Source organism: Alosa sapidissima, chromosome 7 (genome assembly GCF_018492685.1).
Source record: "Alosa sapidissima isolate fAloSap1 chromosome 7, fAloSap1.pri, whole genome shotgun sequence".
Taxonomy (NCBI): domain Eukaryota; kingdom Metazoa; phylum Chordata; class Actinopteri; order Clupeiformes; family Clupeidae; genus Alosa; species Alosa sapidissima.
In genome coordinates, this window is record NC_055963.1 from 20,163,471 (window position 1) to 20,185,970 (window position 22,500).

The window sequence follows — 22,500 nt, forward strand, 5'->3', positions numbered from 1 at the left end:
AAAATTGGCCACTTTGGCCGCTCTAAAACTCCTGCAGCTGCCGGTAATCGCCGCATGTGCATGTGCCGGCTGGTGCTCTGGAAGATGGGGGTGCTGGAGAGAGAGAGTGTGAGAGTGTGTGTGTGTGTGTGTGTGTGTGTGATGGAGGGGGGGGGGGGGGGGCTGTGGAGGGGTTCACGGCGAGCAGCACAGAAAGCACCATTAAGAGAAAATGATAGTTCTGTCTCTGAAACTCCATTACACACCAAACACTTTAAAGAGTGCACTGCGCTTCATTACAGGGCAACATGAATTATTCAGCACCTCAACCAGCTCCCCCTCCTTCACTCATTCACTCCCTCCCTCCCTTCCCCACTCTTCTCTTCATCCCTTCTCTCTATCTCTCTCTCTTCCTCCCTCATTCTCTTTCCCTTTTTCTCCCTCATTCTCTTTCTCTCTCTGTCTCTCTCTCTCTCTCTATCTCTATCACTCTACTTCTGCTTAAAATGGCCATAGAGACTGACTGACTGACTGGCATGAGGGGAGGGAGATGAGCCGGACAGGAAGTGCTGAATAGGAGTGGGGAATGGGAAAGGTGGATTGGACGTGCATAGCGGGAGAGGAGCGCTAGAGCGAGGGAGTAGTAGTGGCGGAGGAGGAGGAGGAGGAGGAGGAGGGATAAAAAAGGGTGAGTGGAGTGATGGACAGGGTGATTTGAAAGCAGAGGGCACGCCAGCGAATCAGATAAGCACATAGGTTTAGACGGGAAGTGTGACGCGAGGAAGATGATTGGATGCTGTGTGGGGAGGAGAGGAGAAGCAGGAGAGGGAGGAGGGGGGGGGGGGGGGGGAGTCCAAGATGGAGGTATGGGAAAGATATATGGAGCTGATGCTCAGATAAACACTGGCAACACAAAGGCAGAGTGAATTTGATCAGGGGGGATTTATTTGAAGACAGAAAGATACAGAAACAGAAAGGGATGCAAATAGCAAGCACAAAGGGTGTAGGTGATGTAGTAAAATCAGCCTTTCAAGATATGTATATGTGCAGTTAGTATTCTATCTGATATATATGTTATGTCTGTACATATATTATCCTGATGTTTGTTTTGCCTATATGATCACAGCAATTCTTTTGTTTATATAGTTATAAACCCTTTGCGATGAGACCACTGTATTCAGCCAAAGGCATATTATTAATAAAACAATAAATCAGGATGTCTTGCTTTTTAAGGTATACTTTTTCAAACTTTGCTGTTAGTTCAAATCTAATAACTGGAGAAGACATTCAGTAATAGTAGGTTGTGCTTTCCTGTAACAACATCTTTTCGGTTAGAAAGACCAGATCAGTGATGGTATTGCTTATGACATGTTTGTAAAATTCTCAGAAATTAATGATGCCTTTTTCCCGTAGTGAGAGGAAGCAGCTCTGCAAGTGTACCCCAGGGCTGAGGAAAACTTGTGAAAAAGAAGAAATATGTCTTCCATTACACATGTCAGCAGGCTGAAATTGTTATCGTTGTATGCGAGCGATAATTTGGATGTATGTCCTCGCAAATTGTCGAAAGACAGTTCTCACAACTCTCACAATGCCTTGCATTCGGCGGCTGTGTTTTTTGTAATATTCAGAGCTGAAATGGCAGATGTTTAATGTTAGCAAATCATTTGTGAGAGAGGTGTACGCATAGATACGCACACACACACACACACACAAATATATAACTTCGCACACACACACACACACAAAAATATATAACTTCTGCGCTGATACAGCGGCTCATCCCAGTAATGAAGGACACGCAGGAGCTGGATGTTTTCAAAGGAAGGCCCTCGGCAGCTGTTTAAGCAAACTGCTCCACTGCTGCACTGCTGTTGATGAGGGGCTGCTACACAACAACATCCTGTTTCTCAGTAAGGCCCTTTCACCGCACAGAAATAATAGACACACAAATAGGTGTCAGGGATATGCAGATGTTTACATGGAAATGGTAGATAAGTTGTTTGAGTGGAATGATGAAACACACATTATATCCAGTCTTTTCTTCAGAGGCATCTATAGAGACAGTGTGCAGATGAAATGTCTGTGTTTGTGTGTGTGTGTGTGTGTGTGTGTGTTGTGTGTGTGTGTGTGTGTGTGTGTGTGTGTGTCATGAGGGGTCAGGGTGTGACAGGGAGAGTTCAGGAGTGTGTCACTCTCTGTGTCACTTGGGCAGTAGGCTATGCTGGGACAAGCCCTGGGCTCTGCATGGCATTAACACCCTCTTCCCACCCCCCACGACCCACACACACACACACACACACACACACACACACACACACACACACACACACACACACACACACACACACTCAACTAACCCACCCACTTACCCCCCATCTGTGCCATGGCTGTTCCCATTACCCATAAGCTTCTGCCAGACACTCACTGGCACAGTACATTCATGCCCAGATATGCCTGGTAATCTACTTCCTGTTGGTGCGTCTCTGCTGTGTGTGCTCTCTCTCATCTCTCATCTCACCTTCCTGGAGAAATACTGGCTCGGACAAGCCCACCTCAGGCTTCCTCTGCGTGTCTTCCTGCTAAGTTTGAAGCAAGCCTGACCCCTAACTGTGCACCCCTCACAGAACACCTGCTTGTTTTGTTTTAATTGTGAATCAGTCAGTGAAACGCTCTCCATTACGGAGGTAATTTCCAAAAAAAACAAAAAAAAACACTTCACACTAAGCAGACACATTTACACTTGCAGTGCTGGTTATTATCAGACTGCTTTGTCCAAAGCAACATACAAATAACAACAATACAAAGTTAAATTTAACAGTAAACAATTTAAAAAGTTTGTAAGACTACATTAAGGAGAATAGCAGAAAGTAAATACTTCGTAAATACAGTATGATCTCCGCCTAAGTGAAGGTGGACAAATATAGAGCGAAGAGGCTGAAAGGAGAAGAGGAGGAAGGCCCCAGCACAGGAGACACAGTTGATAAGTCAGGGCCTGTTAGAGTGCCGGGGAAATAGCCACATCTTTCCTGCGTGTTTCATTTCCACAAGCTGACGCGTTATGAGTCTCATCCCACCGTTAGCACCTGCCCACTGAGCCGTGATGGCCGTTTCACGCCGTTCAAAATAAAGAGGATGTGATGTCTGGGGGACACAGCGATATTATTCTGCACCGGCCATCACATCTCTGCATCCACTCGGCCATTCCGGAAATATTGGGATGAAGTTGCTCTGCCCTAGATTGGGACAATCACACAGTGTTGAGAGAGAGTAAAAGTGAAAGAGAGAGAGAGTGTGAGAGAGAGAGAGAGAGACAGGTGGCAGGAGACTGAATGAGTGCAGTTAGCTCTGCCGAATGAATCCTGAATGGATCCTGAAGACGAATGACGGATCCTCTCCGTCAAAGTGTCCAGTTTCCTGTCGGGTCACTGCAGTCCCCCTCTCAGTGCTCCAATCTCAGCACCGGAAGGGAACCAGAGCTGGCTCTCTCTCTCCGCCAGATACCAGGCGTGGTCTGGTCTGTTTCTATGGATACGGGATACGGCCATACGTCCCACACGCCACCCCCACCGCCTCCAGACCCCCCACCCACCCAGCACAGCCACTCCAAACATCTCTGTGCCATAATGACATTTGCATACAGATGCCCTCCAAGTAAAGATCCCCCACATTCCCCCTTCCCCTTCAATCAGCTGAGTTCTGTAGCCATGACAACGGAAGCGCATGCACACCCTTTTAAACCCACCCGACCCCCACCCCTTCACACACAAACACACACACACCCTCACACAACACTCAAAACACTCCCATAATTAGAGTTGTACAATAATCCTCTGTCTGAAAACTGTGGGTGTTCTGATCCAGGTGGCCACACAAACACACACACACACACACACAGACTTCATTCAAACTCAGTTTATCCCTGTGCTCTTTTACTCTTGTTTCGTACAGCAGGAGAGTAAGTAAGGGGTGTGGGGGTGGGGGATGGACGTATATGTGGACACAGGGGGAGCATGTGTGTTGGTGGGGGGTGGTGTATGTGGTGTTAGAATATGTGTGAGCCGTGACCCCAGTGGTCCAGATCCGGCAGGGGGGGGCTCATTATTACTGCCCGACCCCCCCACCCCACCGCGCCCCCCAGCAGAGAAGTGTCTAGGCCACGGAGGAAAGTGAGAGTCTTGAACACATGGGGGGGGGGGGGGGGCAGTGGGATGAGTGTGTGTGTGATAATGGGGGGGTTCCGCTGAGTGTAAGCTCTGATTCAGCTCTTAGGCTGACCCCCCCACCCCCCCACCCCCCCTCCGACACACACACACACACACACCCCTACTCTGCTCCCTGCCTCCCACCTCAGCATGCCCCACTCCTCATCCCCTCGCTCTCCTTCTTGGTGGGGTTTTTCTTTTTGGCTTCTTGAAACAAGCCACCTACACTTCAGGACATCTGCTAAGCTGATTTGCTGGGGCTTAGCAGCTTCACAGTGGTATCAGAGAGATTAGGTGAAACAACATCCATTTCTGAGCAAGGCGGCCGCCTTTGTGTGCACTCGCTTAGAAATGCCGAGGTTTTGTTTGTTCATCTCTCTCCTGAGTCACACAGCATATGTACATGTGTGTGCATGCATGTGTGTGTGTGTGTGTGTGTATGTGTGAGTAGATGCACAGACACTCGCTCACATACACAACATTTGTGTGTGTTTTGAAACTAGTCAGAATTACAATGCTGATACTGAGTTGTCTTCAATGTTTCCGGATTTATTTTGTTATATAACCTAGGTTCTTTTCACAGAACAGAACAGAACTTTAGTGGTAGCTAAACAGAACAGAACTTTAGTGGTAACTTATATCTTTACATCTCAGCACTGGATAAATTCGCATTTCCAAACAGCTGTTACTTAAACATCTCTATTGTACATAATGCAACTCCCTTCAAAAATTAGTTGAGCACGTTGTGTAAGTACAATAATATTTGGGAAATGCTGATATTGTGCGATTGCCATTTATTGTGCTGGATTTATTGCCATATTTAATTGCTGCACACTCAGCCCTTTTTTTTGCATGTGTGCACGAGTCTGGATATGCGCATGTGTTAGCGAGTCTGAGCATTTCAGCATTTTTTTCCCTCCAGACATCTTTCACTTTTTTTATGCGTGTGTGTGTGTGGGTGTGTTTGTGTGTTCACCCACAACACACACACACACACACACACACACACAGAGAGTGAGAGAGAAACAACACAGGGGAAAGTTGAGGAGGAAAGGGAATGGAAGGAGAGGTTTGTCGAGAAAAGCGGAAGAGCGCCGCCACTGCCGCTGCTGTCGCTGCTGCTGCGTCAGTCCCGACATTGTGTGGCGGTGACAGCTGGGCCCAGAAGCCCCCGCGCCCCCTTTCTTCCGCGGCACAAAGCCCATTAAGTATGGCACTCTCTCAAAGGCCCCCGCCAGCCTCAAATGGCCGCTGGCTCCACCCAAAAGTGTGGCCGCTCTTTGTCATTGTAATCAGGCCTTGTTTGTGGAGGGCTGCCTGTATTTACCACTGGCCCAGGCCTCTGTTTGCCCAGCCTGCTGCACCCGCGCGCACACGCAGGGAGGGAGAGGAGAGAGAGAGGCGGTAGGCAGGCAGGCAGGCAGCGAGGAAGGGAGGGAGGTATGGGTTGGGTGGGTGTCTGACTGTCTGGGTGGATGGGGCAGAGGAGAGAGAGAGAGAGAGAGAGAGAGAGGGAAAGGGAGTGAGGGAGGGGGAAAGGGGGGAGGAGGCCGGGCCTCAGACAGACAGAGACTGGGTGCCCTCTGGCAGGAGTGACCCCTCAGTGACTGGCGGGGGGTGCCTAGGCTGACTGGGGTGGAAACCGGAGATGACGATCATCAGGCCTGGCACTCAGACCAAACTGTGTGTGTCGTACCGCAAATGTGTGTATGCATGTGTGTATGTGGGTGTGTGTTGTGTGTGTGTGTGTGTTTAGCGTGTGTTTTTGCATGTGTGTGTTTTAAGTCTATGAAGAATAGGGCAGGGTGGCTGAATGCAGGCCTGGGGCAGAGGCACTCTTGCAGTCAGGCTTTTATTTATTTATCTTCCTCCCTGTGTATGCAGTCATCGTCTGTGCACTTTAGCCCACACAGACTACATACACAGGCTCCATACTGTACATCTAGACCTAGGGACACAGATTGGTAATGCAACTGTACAAATAAAAACAACATATTAATTTTACAGGCTATCATACTAATGATTATACATATGTTTTTATAATATAAAATGTTTATTTTATACTGATATACTGATTTTATACTAAAATGAAATAATATGTTTTTTCTTTTTCTTGCTGCCACTGTAGTAGTAGTAGTACTCTTTATCAGCTATAGTAGGAAAAGCATCTATAGTTGTGCTAATTGTAATAGTAAGGCTGATGCTTGAGTGTGTTTCTTATTTGTATTCTGGTCGCTCTTGTGGCGAGAGGCGTAGTGGAATTACGGTGTTGCTCATGATCTCTCATAAATGAGCAGTTGAGACGTTGGGGGATGGGAGGTCGCAATGGAAGGACAATGAAGTCATCATGTTTGGCCTCTGATCGGTTTCGTAAGCCAGAGAGCACGACTCTTGAGTGTGTGTGTGTGCTCGTGCATACATGTGCGTTTGGTGTGTACACGCTGACAGATGGACAACACGCAGGTGTGCAAAACACACACACACACATACACACAAACACACATACAATGAGCTGATCCTGTGCTGTATTTGTTAATGAGAGTTAAACACAAGGTCAGAAGCTCTTACAACCATCCTATCAAATAAAATACATTTACCATTCACTGTGTACAAACCCACTTGCCTCTTATCCAGCTACTGCTATCACAAGCCATTCCAGAGAGTATGAAGGGTTTTGGGATCTATTATGAGCCTAAAACATCAATGGCTAATTCATCAATGTTTCTTTCACATCTTTTCCGTCCATGCATTCTTTGTTTATTTTAACACAACACAGCATCATCAGAGAGAAAGAAATACTAGCTGAATGTTATTTCATACATCTCCTCAGAAGCCACCACGCAACACATTGAAACGCTTGGTATGTTTCTTTTATTCCACTTCACACATAATAATTCTCTTGACTATGTTTTTCTGCCCTCTCTTTCTCTCTCTCTCTCTCTCTCCCCCCTCTTTTTTCTGTGTGTCCCTTTCTTTTTGGTCCTCTTGCCAGACAGCTGTAGGGCATGTCAGAGTTCATCTGTGAGTTGTATGGGACTCTGGGCCCTGGAGTGGAGGGGGGGTCCTGAAGTTAATAGGTTAATGAGTGTTTGGTGCGCGGGGAAGAATACAGAAGGGTGTCTGGCACCCTCAGATAGAGTTAAAAAGAATAAGAAAAAAGTACGATGGGAGGAGGGAAAACTTGTGTGTAGAGGACGTGTGTGTGTGTGTGTGTTTATGTGTGTGTGTGTTTATGTGTGTGTGTGTGTGTGTGTGTGTGTGTGTGTGTGTGTCTGTGTGTGTGGGAGGGGGGGAGGGTGTAGGGGTTTGCACTCCTTTAAGTGAGAGGCTCTCTTTGTCAGCAGACACAGAAAGCAAATTTAATAAGCAGCGAATCCATTACATGTTCTTTCCTCCATTTTCTCGCCATGGCAACAGTGGAGCGAGGGCATTGAGACCAGCCCGCGGAGGACATTACTATCAGCTGAGCCATCTGTTAAAGGGGAAAGCTGTCCCACTCCCCAAACCCGACGGCTCTGCCCAGCCTCCTCATTCACTCACTCACTCACCCTTCCCTTCCTAGTCAGCAATGCAATGCTTACGAATAAGCAGCGACGTCCAGAGAGAAGTGTCAAAAAATAAAGATGCAAGAAAGAGAGGGGGGGGGGTAGAGATAGATGGATGGAGATGAGAGGAGAGAAAAGAGAGGAAGAGGGAGTGACTGAGGTGTGTTTGTATGGAAAAGAGGTGGGGAACGCATAGCCTGCTGAGTGCAAATGGAAACATAATCCTGAGCTTCGCGCTCTCCAGAGTGTTGCACTCACTGCCTTGCACTGCTCTGCCAAGAAGAAGGAATAATCTTCTCCTTCATCTCTGGCTGGATGAGAGCAAAAAGAGAGAGAAAGAAAAACAACATTTTTTTTTTGCTTCTAATCGGTTCCTAAAGAAGATGAAATATTGGGGGATCTTATACCTGAAAGAGTCATGTGCAATGAGAAGTTCATGCTGTTTTCTATTTGGGAGCAAAAAGTGTCTGAACAAGTTGTTCAATGTGTGTCTGTTAGGGACTTAACAGGGTATGTAGATGTATCAGTAGCCAATCCTTCAACCTAAACTGCAGTTATCAAAGATGTACAGTAAATGACTAGTTCTGACAAACCGTCAACAAAGGGAAAATTATTGAGCAGTGGCCAACCTTTTGGAAAACAACACATTTTGTAAATTATGTTGGAGGTGCTATGTTGGTGGTTCTCATAATGTACAATAAGGTGTATAGATTTACAGGTGAACCATCCACTCTAGCAAAGACTGTTACTGTCATAAGGTATATCTAAGTATAACTGAGCAGTTTGTTTTTCAGTCAGTGGTAGCTTACCACCAGTGAATTCTGATGCAGCGGAGGTTGACAAAGTTTTTCTCCCCTGACAACCTCTGGAGTAGAAAAAAATGGCCTGAAGTGAAATCATTATTTTTCCCCTTTTGGAACCATTTTAGGATTGAAAGTATTGTCTTGGTCAAAAAGGAATTTTAACACGGTTTGTTAATGTAAACACATTCTGCTCTTTCCAATCTGCATGTTAAGCTGATGCAGTCAGACTTGAAGTCATATTATTGCAAGGCCATAGGTGGCTATGGAAGCAACATATAATAATGATATTATTATTTTTTTAAAACTGCTAATTATCTTCCATCCTTACAACAAAATAAATGACCAGACAGTGCTATGTATGTATTTAATTACAGATGATTCCACTGCACATCTGTTCAGTGAATTGTAGGCAACTTAATGCTTAGTACTTTTCAGAGGTCAGTGGGCATAGCTTGCCAAAACACAGCGTTCCATGGACTCATTATTATTGCATTATTCTTCATAGAGGTGAACAGAATGCAGCCTCTCACAAAGTCCATTAAAATGTGTGCATCATTGACAGACACAAGAAATGCATCGAAAACAGGCCACAGCAATTTCTTTCTGAATAGGAGAGGACACAGTAAATATTTCATTAGTTATGAAGACCCAGGCCTCAATGCACCACAGACAATAAAGAAGCTCCATTTACTTCACTTGCTTAGATAAGCATACGGATAGTTGTTCTGTGCTAGTGGCTATGGCACAATAGCAAACTGGCTGGAGAAAACGCACAACTGTTATACAACAATGTTGTATACTTAAGCAAATGGTATGCTCCTCTTATGGTATAAAATTCTCATTGATGCGCTGTCCCAATTGTTGGGAAGCACATTAAAACCCCATGCGTTGATGACACAATTCTCGTCACAGGCTGTGTGCCCGGGACGCAGACGTGGGAGGATGTCACGGCCTTTATTCTCTTGGAAGAAGGTTGTTAATCTCTCATATGCTGTGTGCTTGGAGTCTTATGCTTACACGTGATGGTAATTTAAAAGACAATTTAAAATGTCTGATGTGAATTAGTCTAACTCCTACTTTTAGGCTACTATGCTTTACATGTTGAAAATATATTACAATATGACAGAGCAGTTCAAAATATCCCCTAATGTGTAAACTTTGTATTGTTCATATTATTACACATTTGAAATGTCTACATGCTACAATTTTGTGTTGGAACTTTAATGAAACTTTCTTCACCAGACCTTTGTAAACAGTACCAGTCCAGCTGAAGACACTTCCTACCATATCTTTGTGCGCCCCCCCCCCCCCCCCCCAACCATTGTTGTCGAAAACTGAGATTGTGGACAATGATTGGCTGAGAGTTTGGTTGTGCTGGAGTCTAATTACCTATATGGCAGAATCTAATTGGTCTGCTTGGAAACTTTTCCGAGTTTTCACGCCCCCAAACACTCCTAGCCCTCCCTCCCACGCGGAATAAGTTGTACTCTGCCAAGACCAACTTTTTTGAACGAGTTAACTTCCCAGCACTTCGGTCGGTCGGTCGCGCATGGAAAACAAGAGACCGCAACCATGACATTTTGTGGAACTTTTCTAGGTTAGTGAAAACCGCTCGATTGTCCGCATGTATTTTTTACTAAAGTCTGTCAAAGCGTTTTGAAATGAAAATATGTCCTTTTCAGATTATGTATGAGTTCTGACAGCTGATGCCAAGTTCAGACATTTCTCAACACTGTAGGCTACTTGCATACAAGGTATACCTTCAACATGTTTCTTTTTTATGTCAGTGTCACTTTAAAGCGAGCATATTCTGGTACAATTCTAGTGTTGTACATTGACAAGTATCCCTTAATATCTGTTAAGATAGATACGTGACTGTAAAGTAGATGAGTGTATGCGGCCTGCAAATATTTTGTTATGTTATGATGCTATGCTGCTGTTTTCATGAGCTACATCAAGTACGGTAAGCTAGTGGTTGCCAAGTATGGTAAAAGCAATAGGCTAATGGCGAGAGAAGCCAAGTAGTGGCAGAATGATTGTGGCAGTATTTTTGGTATCCTATTGACAGCAGTTGCTGAATTTAAATTCTGATGAACTCGGGAGCTTGTAGACTAGCCTACGTCAACTCAGACAAAGAACGGTTTGTTTTCCTCGGGGATGTGCGGTCGACCACAAGTGACAATACCAGCCCGCGGGCTCTTTCAAACTTTTTGTGCCGTTGTCTGACTCCTAGTTCCATCTGTCGAGGGAGTTCGTCGGGGTGGCCTCTCTACCTCGCTCTCTCAGCTGCTAGCCTATGTAATATTTATACTGACCGCAGCGCGTCACAGTGCACCTCTCTAATTGTGTTGTGCTTGGTGACCCATCTGCACCCTGACTTAAACAAGCAACTCGGCCTCAAAGTGAATTTCCTGTTTTCCAACAAGTAGACATTTTAATTAATAAAATATTGAGAAAAAGAATAATTGATGTCGGTGTTCACTGCAACAGCTTCCACAGAACTTAAGGCTAGGAAGCGAACTTTGATTGAAAAGTTTTGTTTTTAGTGTTCTCTGGTGCCAGTGGCCCTTCTGTGGATACACATATATTTTTAACAAAAGATAAAAGATGTGTTTAAATAAAACAAAAGTTCACGTGCATAAAGCCGTGCAAACCCTCAGAGGGTGGATAACTCCTGTTCGACCACTAAGTCTGTCCCTAATCTGAGTGAACTATTATTATTATTTTCACTGATTCATCGTTCCATATTATGTAGCAGATGTCGTTCATGGTCAATTTTAAACAACTCCGTACTCTCTACTCTCTCCTGACTCGCACACTGACTCCCGACTGCTGTCCATGGTTCTACTTTACTGGAGTGAAATGTGCGCTGTCTTGGGTCCTGAACAGCACATTACTTTAGGTCCGTGTGTTCTTGCTTTTTTCTTATGAATTTGATCACAATCAAAAACTTCTAGTGAGAATTCGACTTTTCACTTCATTCATACACCTGGTCTCGTGGTCTTCTTCTTGGACAGTGTGCGCCTCCAAAACATCCCATCGGTGTGTCTCCTTTATTCGGTGTTTGTTTTGTTTTCCGGCCTTTTCTTTATTCGATTGTGTTGCTGGGTTTGGGTGCACCTACGCGCTGTGCGTCGCACAACTGAAATCATATTGATGCGGCGTGGACGCCAGTGATTGATTTCAGCCCCAATGCATAACAATGGGATTGCAAAAAAAGAGTCTGGCGCAAAGAGATAAGAATTTAATAGAATTTCTGAAAGGCGAAGGTTGGTTTTTTGAATATTTCCCCCTTGCGCGGCATGGCAACAGAAGATAAAGAGTGGCATTTGTGGAGAATATTCTCAAATGGCTTGTAATGAATGGTTGTCATTTTCACTAATGGTTACAAAACAAAGCAAAACAACGGTGTGTGTAACATTTGGGAGCAATTCCAAGTTGCATTTGTCTGCTTTCTTGTTGATGGAAGCTAAGTAGAACAGAGTAAGAAAACAATTATTTAATACTGCTTTTAGAACCTTAGACTGGCGAGACAATAATTGAGACTTTTCTCTTACATCAAAACTGTGCCTGCCATGCAGGCCCGTGGGTTGTAACTGTATTGACAAGGCCCCTCGTTTGAAAAACTTTGATTTTTGACTGACGATTTGATAGACAAAATTGACTTTGAATCAAATGTTGGATTGCAACAATGTTAATAACATACAGCAGGCTATTAGATGATACGCTACTTTACCTCCTAGGCTTAGATAATAAGTTATCTTATGTTCTGTACACCAATTGAGACATGTACATCAGTACATTTTGGGTGAAAGTGTCCAGTGACAGAATTACAGGACAGAAGCAGTGGGGGGAGGGAGCAGACGATGGTAGTATATACATGCTTTGTTGTGTATTAAAGATTAATCGCTTGGCCTGAAATGAGGACCAAAAGTGCCTCTTTAAATTTTCTATTCTAGCTGCTCCTCATGAATGCTCCTCCAAGGTCATTTTTCCACTGATTTCGAAGAGATATGCAAGTCAGAAACTTTATCATTTCCCCCCACCCTGAATCCCCTCTGCTCATACTAAGATGTGAAACACATCTATAGCAACCCCTGTGTTCACTCCCCCCACCCCCGCGCCCGTGTATGTGGTCTTGAGGAGAGAAAAAGCCTGTGAGGAGGAGAGTATCTCTACATGCCCATTGAATTATGATGGGGGGACCCAAAGCCCAGCCCATCTGATGTTGTAGGTTTTACTACAGCTTCTGTGATGTCATGGCAAAGGGCGGAGGGAGGAGGTGGGGGGGACAATGGCTCATAAGGGAAAGGTAAGTCAATATTACGTTTTCTCGCTGACAAAGGCAAATGAAGCCATGTTTTTGCTTACAAACAAGTAACGTTTACCGCCCCGATCCGAGCTCCGTGAGCCCGTGGCCGCATCAGTGGAGAACGACTCCCGCATTCTCGTTTCATTGATTTGGATATACCTAATATCCAATTGGATGTTATGGGACAAATAGTGTGTTGATTAGTTTTTTAAAGAAATCTGGGATACCTAGAAGCATCCTACGCGGCACTCCTCAGGCAGGAAAGATAAACATATAGTTTTGTGCGACGGAGATTCTGGGATTTTCTGCTATTCAGGTACTAAATACATATTTTATTATTATGTCATATCATTATGCACACGTTTTACAGTTATTACTAACACTCAGTAATGGTGTTAGCACATCTTAACGGTGTAGGCTGACAAATATCTCACTCTTGAGACTTTAGGTTTGCTTTTGGAAATTTGGTTGCTTACTTAATGCACACGGTGATGTACGGAGTTAGAAAAAAAAATGTTGCTGTTAGCTTCGCTGGATTCTTTTTGACTCTTGTTTAATGTTTATCTGGATCTTGTCTTACCATGATGATCGACCTTAGCGATGAAGGTTAAGTGTATGCAATCGGGGAATACAATTAATAATATGAAATATTTTTTTTTCGATACGTTGAATAAATAATTCTACTTTGTAAATGGTAATTTCTCTTCTATGCATGATTGATTACATAGATCAGTTATTGCTGCTCCTACATGATGCTGCGTCTCACCATCGCTAACTTATGGCATACTGTGAGCGAGATGTGTCAGATGTTATGTTGTGACGATTCTGCTTTTAACCTGAACCACATTGCTGGTGCGGAGTTCTAAGTGGAAAAGTAATGGAGGAACTGCCAACTATGGCGCTGTGGTAGGATCACGGTGACATGGTTGTTTATTTGCGGAAAACAGTGTGCGCGACTGCGTAGTTCATTTGATGGTGGTTTCCTATGTGCCGTGCCTCGGTACTATCGTTGCTCTCGTATGAGCGAGATTTTCTAGATTTCTACGATTACATGTCCATCTCATCCTAGCTGGTGTCGGGGGATTTTTCCTCTCTGTTAGCCTATTAGAATACGTTGGCATCTGTTTATCAGTAGCACATACTGTCCAAACAGCATGGGTTTTAAGTGATTTTCTTTTTTACTTGCGACAGCTGTGTATCTGCAGTCAAAATCGCACGGTTTCAGGGGAGCATGCAGCACTCGTACTTAGTTCCATATGGCTCTATGTAATTAAGGTCGAACAATGGGCGTAGCACAGGACTCCCGGCCGAGCTCACGGATGAAGGGGAGGAGGGGTTTGGCCATTTGATTTTCCGCAGCAGAAAACACAGAGATGCTCTCTTTAAATGTCAACCGCCCCTAGTGAGATGTGCAGGAAAAAGTCAGGAGAAGCAGTTAGCGGATGAGAGCTGAGGGCAATAGCACTCGCTAGCTGCGCCCGACTACCGCCCCTGATGAGTTCTATGAGTGGTCTCAGGCGTAAAAGCTCATTTGCGTTAAATTACTTTATGCTCAGCTCGCGCGCACACGTTTGTTTGTCCAGTAGGCCTACAATTCAGTGCATTTCACGAACTATTGTGTGCATGCATCATCATCTAAGATGGTGGATGCAGAGCTGACCGGGTCATATTATCATTATTTTATGTTGGCAAAAGTTCCACCTTCCTGTAACTGTGCGTTACTACTTAACTTTTGGTTTTAGTGATTTTCATATGGAGTAATACCCCTGTAGTCTTGTATGGTACAAATGATAGTTAATAGACGATTTCTGTTGATTCCAGCACATATTTTTCATGACTTTTACACTACCATTATCCAAAGCCTTTTATCAGTAGCCTTATATGTTCTTTGGGAATACACCTCATGACCTTGGTGTCGTTGGTTTCAGTGATCTATCATGAACTACTCTTAACTCAAACGTCACCATTGCAACTCACCATCATGTCACTAGTATGCTACAACTATAGGTTACTAGGCTACTACAACTACTTCTGCTGCTACTTCTACTAGTAGTAGCACTGACTACTACTACTACTACTACTAATAATAATAATAATAATAATAATAATAATAATAATAATAACAACAATAACAATACTAGCAACAACAACAACAACGTATTTTACACTTTCGAGAGGTTGAATACAGTACTGTACATTTTGTTCACAGACTGTAGGGTTGTATTCAGCGTGCGTTGTATAATAAACGAATCCTACTATGCATGGCTATGATTCATGAAGTCGTTTATTTTATCTCTAGCCTTGGAGTGGAAAGGGGTTTAGTAATAACTTTCAGGAGATTGTATCACTGTCCGGAAATTGTGTTGAAATGGTATGAGCCAAAGGCACAGATTATTCCACTAACAGAAGCATTTGGATTCAAGGTGTTACTCTTGAAGAGCCGGCTATTTTAACCAGCAGAATTGTTTTGTGACTTGCTTGTGTTTGTGTTTCTACGTATTTTGCCTTTCACTTATATTATGTTTACTGAGCTATCATTTCTTCTCAAGCTCTCTTTGAGGTGGAATTCTAGAATGCAATACCAATAGGCACTACATCGCGTGGATCATCCAATCAAGATCCTTGTTGAAAAAATATACATTTCATATTCATATCAACGTGCGCGAGGTAGATACATTTTCATGGCACTTCCGTGTTCTGAGAAGGTGTGGCATTAAAATTCATCCATCGCCCGTGGTGACGGCAGCAGGTGTCGGGGAATTGCCAGAGAGGGAAGAGCAATAAATATGTCGAATAGAACAGCTGGGCCAAATTGCGCCCTTGTCATTCAGAGCACACAAGTAAGCCAAACCACGAAGGCTAGGGTCAGGGTCGCCTCTGCCATCAATAAAGAAAAGTGCCATTAGTAATAGGCGAAGAGCCTTGAAACACTGAATTACATCCACACTAGCGATCAGGGCGAGCCATATCAGAATGCATCTTGTGTGTTATTTACTTTCCCATTAGCGTGTAACTGTATTGTTTCACCGAGGCTAGTTTTGAAGCACCGTTCATGGCGCGGAACAGGTGTGCTGGAGACTATTTCTGGAGCTGGAGGCTTTCTGAAATGGACCTGTTTGTGGTTACAGAGGACAGGTTTTGTAGTGTAGTCTCAGCAACAGCCTATGGCCATAACCTTGAGAGCGCCACTGTTCTTTTTCCTGGTTTGGTTGCAGAGTGCCTAGGAAAGCCTTGATGCTCTCAGACAAACAATAAAGGAAAGAATCAATTAATAGGATGAAGATGTGATGCTTTTTTATGTCTGGGAACGTGTTCTGACTAGGAGTTCTGCTGGGATGGTAAAGTCTGTCTCCCACATGTAGGCTGCATGTCTGCTTGAGGTTTTTCTCCTTCCTGAAAGGCACTTTGTCTAGCTCCACCATGGAGCGGTGTATAATTTCATTAGTGGGTCTAGCATGTATTTCACGTGACCTTCCGGGATGTAATAGGCCTAAATCATTTACTATCCTTGCTAATCAGAAATTAAAACGTCTAAAGTAGGCCTACCATTCTAAATTTACAGGATAGAAAGCATAATAACAGCAGGGCACAGCACCAACAATAATAGCCTAATAATAATAATAATAATAATAATAATAATAATAATAATAATAATAATGCATAGTGATGTTTTCATGATTTAAATAAGAGATGAACATTGTACTTTCACCATTGCCCTTCTTAAGGGTATTTTCTGTTCTGTCGGTTAATCATACAAAGTTACTTTCTAAATCCTGCTTAACTCGAACTGGGGTGTGGTGCCGGGTCGTCCTGAGGATTACCCTTGTGCCATCCTCCCGTATTTAATCTGAACTATGGATGTAATATCTAGTCCCTGCTGGAAAGAAGAGAAACTCCCACAATTTTAATGGCTGCTTTCACTTAAGAGACCTTTAGCTTTTTACCCCTTTCTCTACCAGCTCTCTAGTAATATAATTGAAATTGCGGCTGATTGTGCTCTCAAAAACATTACTTTTTGAAATGAATGGCATGACTAGACAGTTGGCTTGTAGTATGGCAGTCTCCACCTCCCCCTCACTTCGCACTGAGTGCTGAAGTACTCACTCACTTCTAATGAATTTGCTCTTCAATTTCGGTACACCTGGGCCTTTTGGCAAATTTCTGAGTGCTGTATGGAGGTGGATTAGGACAAGGCCATCCAAAAGACCCCGGAACAACAGATTCAGCTTTGAGGAATTGGGGTTTAGTGGTAAACTTTGAAAGGGCCACAGTTACAGCAGTCACACAGTGCTGTGAATGGTGGACAGAGTAGGAGCTCCAGCTGATAAATATATGGAAAGGCATTACTGTGTGTGTGTGTGTGTGTGTGTGTGTGTGTGTGTGTAGAGAGAAAGAGTGTTTGTTTAATACATGTCAAAACAATGAGTACAAGCAATGAATTTTAGGCCCTTTTGAATATTTATTATTAACTACAGACTTATATAAGAAATTCAATGAGTGTGTGTGTGAGTGTGTGTGTGTGTGTGTGTGTGTGTGTGTGTGTGTGTGTGTGTGTGTGTGTGTGTGTGTGTGTGTGTGTGAACGTGCACATGCATGTGTGTTTGTGTGTGTGTAAAATGATTGGAGATGTAACATGCCTGCCTTTATCCACCCATTGCACTCTCTGCCTGCAATCAAGAGTGAGAGGTGAATAAAAGAGTTATAGAGATTGAGTTGGACAGGAGGTAGAAGAGTGTTCAGGATGTGGTGGAGAGAAATAAAATGTTTATTGGATGGAAAGAGAGAGAAAGGTTCACCCGGGAACCGTTAAATGAAAGCATTTGTATGACATGTTAAAAAGGTCTTCTCTTTCCTTTTCTCTTTTTCTCTTACTTTCTATCATGTTCCAGGTGTTATGTTCTCTCTTTTCAATGCCTCTCTCCCTTTTCCCTTATGTCCCTCAGTTATCCTCTCTCTCTCTCTCTCTCTCTCTCTCTCTCTCTCTCTCTCTCTCTGTCTGGTACTTATCTCCTGCATGTCGCTCTAGTAGCTGCAGGGACCTGTATGAGTGCCCAGTCAAGGACAGATGGATGTATGACACCCCAACCCACTGTCAGGAAACAGAACAGATTGGGATAGAAGCAGGGAAGAGGAAGAAAGAGAGAGATAGAATGAAAAAGAAAGAGTGTGAGAGTGAGATGGAGAGAAATAAAGTGCCAAAGATCAAACAAGGCAGAGGAGGAGATTGAGAGCGACTGGCGGCCCCTAGCCCGTTACGATCGCTTAGCGAGCGCAGTGACTCAGAGCTGGATCCCTCTCGCAGGCTCGGAGCGACTGAGTAATCAAAGTAACGTGGAGTATCCACCCTTAAAGCTACGCAGATAAACACTGCCAGAGGGAATCAGAACGCTCACCTCATTTTTCACGAATATTAGGAGAGCGTACGGTTTCAAACTCGATGGGCAGAGAGGCGGGCAACGTGTAGAGAAAACTCTACTGGTCAACCTGGGCCCCCTGCGTGGCGCATGAGAGATCCCTGGGATACCAAACTCCCCTGTGGGCTCTGATAAATGTAATGATAGTTTTAATATTGCGCCCAAGAGTGTTGAGGATTGAGCCGAGGAGGGATTTTGAGGGATTTTTTTTTTCATCAGGTTTTATCAGGACTCTCTTTTATCACTTTAACTTGCATGTCTGTCAGGCAGCACGAGAGGGGGATGGTGAGGATCAGCTATTACCCAGATGAAAAAAGCAAGGGGGGGAGAAAGAGGCTTGATTTATGGATGATTCATTATTTACTGACCGCTCTCCCCTCCTCCAGTCCACCCACCTCTCTCCTCCCCATCTTCCCCATGCTCTCCTAACTACTAAAAGCTCAATAAAAATGCGCAAATTTGATTGATTCTAATAGCGGACTGACAGAGAATCCAGCTGGTGCACTTTGCATGTTTTTCCATGTATGTGTGTGTGCATGTGTGTATGTGCACAAGCATTGATGTGTGTGTATGTGTGTGTGTGTAAGAGAGAGAGAGAGAGTGTGTGTGTGTGTGTGTGTGTGTGTGTATGTGTATTTGTGTTGTGTGTATGTGTGCCCCCCCCCCCCCCCCCCCATTCACGCGCACCCCATCTTCTCCTCTAGTTAATAAGAGTGCTTAGAGTGTATGTTCAGGGCCCAACCCCCTACTCCCCCCTACTCCCGCCCCTCCTCCTCCTCCTCCTCCTCCACACACTTCCTCTCTGGGCCCCGACCTCGCAACTGAGTCCTTTGTGGTTCTTCTCAATGAGCCATCCCATTACGGATTCCATTTGAAATGTGATTGTTTGTTGGTTTACTTGGTTGTTTTGGGTTGTAATGGGTGTTTTGTGTGATGATAAAATCAGTCTTAACGGCGTTTGATTTTTCTTTTTCCCCCCACTGTGTTCTGAGTTGGTCTCTATCTTTCTCTGCTGGCTTGCCCTTCTCTGTCTCTTTGGCTTTTGCCTCTTTGCTGATGTTGATGTTTTGAAATGACATGTTATTTTCTGTAGAGGTGGACAGGATGAGTTTGCCTTGTTGGGTCTTCTACTGCTGATTCTGGCATTTGCAGCAAGAACTGACTTGACTTCTCGTCCCCTCTCTACCACTCTCTCATTCCCTCTCTCTCACTCTATCTCTCCCTCTCTTTCACTCTGCTGATGCTGATGTTTAAAGTTTAGTGCTTTTTTTTTTCTCTCTCATCCCGCCTGCTGCCCGGACGGTGCATTTCGGGGGCAGGCAGGCGAGCTGAGAAAAGATAGCGTGTAAGAGAGAGAGAGCGAGAGAAAGAGAGACTCTGCTGAGAGTGTTGTTGGCACGCTGATGGATTATTTCTTTATTTCGCTTCTCCGGCAGAGAATGAGTTTCGGGGTGAGCTGGTGAATCAGCGGTGGACGCGAGGCGAGAGGATCAGCCGCTGCGGACCCACACTCCGACTAAAGAGCCCGCCAATCAACGTGAGTGACACACACATAAACACACACACACACAGTGGATGTCAGAGTGCATGTGTTTGTTTTTTTGTATGTGTAGCAGTGTTTGTGAGGCTGTGTGTGTGTGTGTGTGTGTGTGTGTGTGTGTGTGTGTGTGTGTGTGTGTGTGTGTGTGTGTGTGTGTGTGTGTGTGTGTGTGTGTGTGTTTGCATCAGAGGCCACAGTTCACTTTGGCTCTGCTGACTTATCTTTAGGGTTGGAAGAGGATGGGCGCTGGGTGATGTCCATGCAGAGGGCCAAGGGGTTTGGGAGTGCCTGAAATATGCTCTGTATTGGCAGCAAAGCGACGGGTGATGGAGAGGGGGGGGGCATCAAATTTCTGCCTCCGATGCACTTCAGCCTCCTTCTCTTCTTCGGCAGAGAGGGTGGATATGGCCAGACAGCCGGCTCTTTTCTTTTGAAACGAACAAAAAGTGAGGGAGTGGGGGTAGTGTTTGGGTGGGGGTAGTCCCCTTCCCTCTTCCCTTATCAACTCAGTTCTATTTAGGTTTGGCTTTCTCTCAAATTTCATTATGGTGTCTTAAAAAAAAAAAAAAAAATCAAGATGTTTTGTGGAGGGTATGTCCTTGAGGTGCTTTTTACTTTTTCTCTGCTTTCATCCCCCCATAAAAGGAACACTCTCTTCATTTTCTCCCTTTTTCTCTCCCAGCCTCTCCATCACCCACATCCTCTCGGTGCCCTCCTCTCTCTCTGGCATTCGTTCTTAGGTGTGCGTTTTGTCTTCTGAATGACTGTCTTTTTTTTTGTCTTTTTTTAAATGCCCGCTCTCCCATTCACCTCTCTTTGTTAATAACAAGTAAAAGGATGTCTATTTTATTCCTTCAGTAGAGTTTTAAGTGAGGAAAATGCATAAAGTGTGCCAGATATCGTAGAGAAAAAGCAGAGACACAGAATTCAAAAGCTGAATAATAAAACAACCTAAAGACAGCGATCAACAGATAAAATAAGGACAGTCAGAAAGAGAAGGAAAAAGACAGGAAATTAAGTAGGATGGAAAAATACAGTAGGAGAGAAAGAAAATAAAAAGCTAGAGAGAGAGAGAGAGAGATTAGAGGAGCGTGAGTGCATCAAGGTGAAAGTGATGCACAGAAGGATGGGATGCCCTGTAGGCCCTCTACCAGTAAAAGTGTTTTTTTTTCCCCGCTCCTCTCTGATGGCATGAGCTCATCCAAGGCCATGGATTTATTGATTTGGTTCGGTGTCTTTCAAGCTTTTCTGCCAAAGTGTGGCAGGTATTCCTTTCCGAGAGAGGATGCCATACACTGACTCTAGTAGTGCCTTTCTTCCTTTGAGTGAATGCATTTTGTGTGTGTGTGTGTGTGTGTGTGTGTGTGTGTGTGTATATATATGTGTGTGTGTGTGTGTGTGTGTGTGTGTGTGCGTGCACGTGCACATGTGTGTGTCTGTGTGTGTCTATGTGTGTGTGTGTGTGTGTGTGTGTGTGTGTGTGTGTGTGTGTGTGTGTGCGTGACATTTATATTCATGGTGTGAGGTCTAAAGATAGACACACAGTCCAGTAACCTGTTCCTCCGCGGCACGAAACAAACATATGTACCAAACACACACACGTATAATGGGTGCACACGGACGACACGATTAGAGCAGGCCCCACCCTCTGATGGATGGGCTACAGATTGCCTTGGCGACAGTATCGGACTCCCTTAATTGGCCAAGGCTGTCCGCAGGTAATTTTGGAGACGCCAGTCTTGCTGTCAGTCGGGGCCCGTTGCCGTGGTGAGCTGCGGTGCCCAGCATGACGCTCCAGGATCCCTCTCCTCTTGTAAACGTGCAAACGAATAAAAGGCTCATTTATTCACACCAGGGGAAGAGGGGTGACCTTCTTTGTGAAGTCATTGCCCCCAGCCAGCAATTTCCATATAGCTGTCAGAATGTAGCGCGGCACCGGGCCTGCCCGCCTGCCTGCCAGTATGGCATGCAGAGAGGGACACAATTAATAATGTACAATACAGCCTGCAGGGAGAGCGTGGACTACCCTCAACACCCCTGCTCACACTGCTGAGATCTCCTCCCTTTCCACCTCTGTCTTTCCTTCTACCCTGAGTTTTCCCTTCTATCTCTTTTTTAATCACCCTTGTGCGCCCCCTGCTTCATCTCTCTTTTCCTTTATCATCTTCCACCCCCCCTTCTCTCTATATCTCTCTCTCTATCTATCTATCTATCTCTCTCTCTATCTCGCTGTCTTTCTTTTGGTATCCCCCAATGATTCCTTATGTACATTTCACATGCACAGAGCGTGATTAAAAACACAAGCAGCCAAAGGAGAGCAGTGAACATACATTAAAAGGCCTTTGAATGCGCCTGTGTGAAAATCAGGTGAATGGTCAGGTTCATTCCTGGCAGAATCAGTCAGAGTGACTTTGTGTTCATACAAATTTAATGAGCTGGAATCCGAAGAAGGGGGGGAAATGAGATGAAGAAAGGAGGGAAAGAATCTGAACTGTGATGCGCTTACCTATTTGAGAGAGAGAGAGAGAAAAAAAAGAGAAGAGAGAGAGGTGTGTAGCCATGGTTACGCAAACATGAAAGCAAATAGGGGCTCTTTTTTACATCCCTTTTGATTCACATTGCCTATCAATACCAAAAAGAAATAAATGAATGCGGGGAGCATGAAAAGCACTGTTTCCCTCGCAAGGGTGATGGCACAAGAGAGA

At 44.6% G+C, this 22,500-nt stretch overlaps 1 protein-coding gene across 3 annotated transcripts in view; it reads left to right on the forward strand.

The window, feature by feature from the left end:
- The first annotated feature begins 10,078 nt into the window (after window positions 1–10,078).
- myt1b (myelin transcription factor 1b) overlaps window positions 10,079–22,500 on the forward strand; it is a 35,962-nt gene continuing 23,540 nt past the window's right edge. Inside the window, exons 1-2 of one of the 3 annotated variants that reach the window (XM_042098692.1) lie at window positions 10,079–10,126; window positions 19,692–19,792. In XM_042098692.1, coding sequence (XP_041954626.1) covers window positions 10,102–10,126; window positions 19,692–19,792 — 126 coding nt within the window. In that variant the 5' untranslated portion in view covers window positions 10,079–10,101. Of the gene's footprint in view, window positions 10,127–12,807; window positions 12,842–12,879; window positions 13,158–19,691; window positions 19,793–22,500 lie in introns of those variants that run through there. The other 2 variants (XM_042098694.1, XM_042098693.1) reach the window with 2 other exon arrangements.